This window comes from Chelon labrosus, assembly GCF_963514085.1.
Source record: "Chelon labrosus genome assembly, chromosome: 24".
Taxonomy (NCBI): Eukaryota; Metazoa; Chordata; class Actinopteri; order Mugiliformes; family Mugilidae; genus Chelon; species Chelon labrosus.
Genome location: NC_140357.1, coordinates 7,822,764 through 7,827,101, shown reverse-complemented (window position 1 = coordinate 7,827,101; position 4,338 = coordinate 7,822,764). Strand labels below are relative to the sequence as shown.

The 4,338-nt window shown below is 43.5% G+C and overlaps 1 protein-coding gene across 1 annotated transcript; it reads right to left on the bottom strand.

The window, feature by feature from the left end:
- Nucleotides 1–594: 594 nt before the first annotated feature.
- Nucleotides 595–3,876, bottom strand: LOC311509072 (homeobox protein engrailed-1-B-like). Its single transcript, XM_084574120.1, has 3 exons — nt 3,851–3,876; nt 3,156–3,764; nt 595–1,339 (listed from the first exon to the last, which is right to left on the bottom strand). The coding sequence occupies exons 2-3, from the start codon at nt 3,694–3,696 to the stop codon at nt 1,020–1,022; spliced, it is 861 nt and encodes a 286-aa protein (XP_084430246.1). The 5' UTR covers nt 3,697–3,764; nt 3,851–3,876; the 3' UTR covers nt 595–1,019.
- Between the last annotated feature and the right edge of the window lie 462 nt (nt 3,877–4,338).

Below are 4,338 nucleotides of genomic sequence, written 5' to 3'. Positions count from 1 at the left end.
AACGCAAACACCGTGTCACAGAGTTCACAGCCAGGCTCTATCAAACCTCAACCTGAGGTCACGTAAGGCCAAACAGGCCAGAGGAGTTTCTCCCCAAACATGACAGAGGATTATTTTTTTTCTGTAATAAACAGTAACTCATGGCTGGAGAGGAGCTGATGGTATGTGAACACTTGCCCAGAATAGTTTAATAGGTGAAATGTTATCCATTCGGGAGAAAGAAGCAGTGTAATGGGAACTGTGGGCGGCCTCTTAAATTCATATGTATTATATCTATGTCTCCCTTAAATATCAAAATAATAAAAAATATTTAACAGTCCTTATATATAGCCCAGAAAGAATTTAAAATACGGCTTTAAACTTATAATAAATGCCTCTGTTTTATTTTATATCCTCAATGTATGCTCAGATAGGCATTTATAAGGACGTTGTGGTACAAGTGGTGAAATAATAATAATTTTTAAAAATCCCTTTTGTGCTCAAATGACTCATAATGACATGTTAAAATATATTTAAATATTTTTTTTATTCCCAAATATTGCAACAAAACGCTTAACCGTGGAAAGAAAGAATAATTTAGTCCATTAACTACAGTTCTCACTTCTTGTTTTTTTTTTTTTATTATTATTATCATTATTATTATTATTATTTCAGACTACATGTGAACATATTAAAATCTTTGGCTTGTCTGCGGACTGATGTGTTGGAGGAAAAATATGGCGCGGGTAATATGGAGGACAATAGACCACAAGAAAACTAGAGCCAATCAGACATCCTAAAAAACAGCGAGGACAGACAGAAGAGGACGGGATGAGCCTGAAATTAAATATACTGTATACAACATGATAACTGTGGCTATATAAACTTTAATAACGATCGTTCATTTATATAATTATGTCCATATAGTGTTTAACAGAAATCTGTGTTCTTAAATAGTTTCCCAGTTTCTTTTGAAGCCAAAAAAAAAGAGAGAGAGAGAGATAGATCGAGCGGCCCCCGCAGGGAAGTGTCCGGGCCGCTCATTCACTCTCCTCCCTCTCCTCCTGCACGGTGGTCGTGGAGTGGTTGTAGAGTCCTTGGGCCATGAGCTGCAGGGCCAGGCCGTTCTTGTAGCCGCTGGCCTTTTTAATCTTGGCCCTCTTATTCTGGAACCAGATTTTAATTTGGGACTCGTTCAGGTTGAGTTCCTGGGCCAGAGACTGTCTCCGCTGCTCCGTTATGTACCGGTTGGCCTGGAACTCGGTTTTCAGTCTCTGCAGCTGCTCGGCCGTGAACGCTGTCCTCGGCCGCTTGTCCTCCTTGGTGCTCTTCTTCTTTTTCAGTTTGCGTGTCCTTGGGCCTGGCGTGGAAACAACAATGGAAATAAAATATTTATTCTACGGCTGGGGCACGGAGACAGTGTCATGTACGAGCCGCGCACAGCGTTAGCTCCATCTCCATTTGAGTGATGATGAGCTGTCTGATCAGTCAAATGTAGGTCACCGCACTGTGCGTATTGATGCGATCTGTGCGTAAAGTTACCTCTTCCACAATATGGACACTGAATCAGACCTCATCCCACACAATCAAGCCTTGAAAATTAATTTTAAATTAACTTTTACTGCACAAAGTAAGAAAAAAAAAACCACCAAAAAAGTTAAAGGCCATGCTTTATAAACGCGCGATTATTAATTCACATTGAGCGTGTTTACGCGCCGCTCATGGCCGAGTGTGAGCCAATCGGAGCAGGGCGCATCATGGCAGCATCCAACACCCGAATAATAATTGCAAAAAAAATAAAAAATAAAAACACGGTCGCCATGTTCTCTTCCGTGCTCTCGTGTGTTCAGGTGACATGTGAGGAGGTTGTGGTGTCGCAGTGCGGTGTATTAGATGTTACAAAAACAAGCGGTGGGGTTGTGTTTTACAAGAGTCCAGTTGCAGACTGACTGCACATGTCCACACCGTCGCAGCTTCCTCTCCGGTTCCTGCAGTAGCACAATTAAACGGGAGCCCATCCAGGACCTCTCACCAAAAATAAATAAATAAATAAAACATGCTCGGTGTAAAGGAGGCCTGAACGCACCATCATATAAAGCTGGAGCAGCATGATGGCAGCGGGGGTCAGATTTACGCAAAGAGTGAAAGAAACTTGATTTTTAAGCAAAACGGCTTTGACCTTCACTTTTACTCACTATTACTATTATTATAAACAAATAGAAACAGCCACCAACAAACTACAAGAGCTTTCAGACTAAAACAGCGTGAATTAGTTTCTATTAAATACTAAGCTTTTGGCTTCATTTTGTATTATTCCTCAACGCTTTTAACAAATGCAGTAAATTACTATCCCGTTCTTTAACGCCTCCAAACATCATATTTATATATATATATATATATATATATATATATATATATATAAAAATAAAAGTGTAAATGTTTTAATCTGCACTGTTTTTAAATCCTAACATTGGCAGAGTATGTGAGCCACTCTCACCACGACTCCAACTCATATCTATTTCCAAAATATAAACATTAAACTCCAGAAAGGAATAATAATAATAATAGAAAACGACATTTGAAAAGTTTTGACTTGTATGGATTTATCGTAATTTAATAAACCATCAGATTATTTTGAAGATGAGCACTTTAACAACGTAGCCATCGATGAATGACATATTTTGATTCACACACAGCTTATATTTATTTCCACATTGTTCTGTGAGCGCAGTTTACGTTTTAAGTGTATAAAAGTCCAAAGACGCACGCACCGAGGATTAAACGTTACACTTTTAAATCTGAAACAACATTTAAAATTATAATACTTATTTTTAAGCTTTGTTATTGGAAAATACTTGAAAAAAATAATAACTAAAAGCCTTATTTGTTTTTTAGGAGAACGCCTTTTCACAGTATTCATACTTTATTTTAATATAACACAACTTTTATTTATAAAACTCCCTCTGTTTTGTTTGGGGTTGAGATGAACCCACTCTGGTTATCATACCGGTTAAATTGAATATTTACGTATTAACGTGAATTTTAGTATTTTTAGAGTGTGCCAGAGAGTTTGGAGGAATTAAATAACACGGTGGATAGAGACTGGAGTTACCCCCAACACCAACAAAGTTGCCCACAACTCAAACGCCCCAGTTCGGGGACTACTAGCGCCTTACCAGATGAGGGCCGGTCCGAGTACCGCGTACAGTAAACCCAAGCGGGCCACAACAGCGGCTGGCTTTCTTTCGTTGTGGGCGGGGACCCTCCATTGCTGCCACTCACAACCACAATTGAGGGGCTGTCTGCGTATCTGCCGGTCCCGTTGCTCGCCGGCTCGCCTTGCTTCGACGAGTTCTGCTTGGACGACGGGGAGGAGGACGTGGACGACGACGAGGAGGACGGCGACGACGACGAGGTGCTGTCGCTGCTGCAGTTCGAGTCCAGGCAGAGGCTGCCGGTGTGCGGCGGCGGCCTCGCTCCCAGCGGGTTCACGTTTTCTCTGCCGGGCGTCTGGCTCCGGTCTCGGTAGCTCGGCTCCTTCCTGCAGCCGAAGTCCGGCCGGAGGATGTTGTCTATGAAAAAGTTCGTGGTTCTGTGGGCCTGCTGCGCGGCCTGGTGGGGTAAAATCATGGCAGGGGATGGGAGGTTCGGTGACAGGGACATGCTCTCCTCCTCGGTCGAGTCCCGGCCGCTGTTGGGCTCCTTTTGCTCTTCCATAGCTGGTGACGGTAAGAAATGTCCTCCTGTCCACGCCAAACTCCACTTGTTGCTCGCTCTCCCGCCCCCTTCGGTATCCAATTAGACGGACAGCATGTAAAAACAAACCTTTCTGCTAGAATAAATACCTGCCTTCATTTATAATATCACCTACAGCGGAGACATGTCCTCTCCTAATAGTGCTCCGAGACCTGGCATAGCGAGCAGCTCCACGTTATAACCAGTGTCCCTGTCTCTCTCCGGTGCAGCATAATATCTGTGTCTTCCCAAACTCTCCTAAAACCGTTATCTCCCCCCTCCGTCTGTTTTTTCTTTCTCTTGCGAGCCCAGCCGGAAGCACGTGTGCGCGTACACACGTGCAGCGGGCCAATCCGGTAACCGGCTCGGCCCTGTCACAGTTGACGACGTCCAATCGGAGGTCGGGGTGCGCCCAGCCCCGAGCGAGCGCGCGGGCGCACGCCACCCCGCGCTCGCTCGGATCAATAGTGGCAAGGGGGCGCACGTGCATACACACGAACGCAGCAAAACAAAAACAACAGCCACCGTTAGATATGTTGCAGAAAAAAGGACGGAAAGTAGGTTTTTAAATTTAAATACGCTCTTTAAAACAGCTTTTACACGATTATTGACTTGTTTTAACAA

Coding starts and splice junctions, on each gene's coding strand:
- LOC311509072 (XM_084574120.1), bottom strand. CDS start 3,696: ATGGAAGAGCAAAAGGAGCCCAACAGCGGCCGGGACTCGACCGAGGAG. Junction 1,340..3,155: donor CTCGGACCGGCCCTCATCTG/GTAAGGCGCTAG, acceptor TTTCCACGCCAG/GCCCAAGGACACGCAAACTG.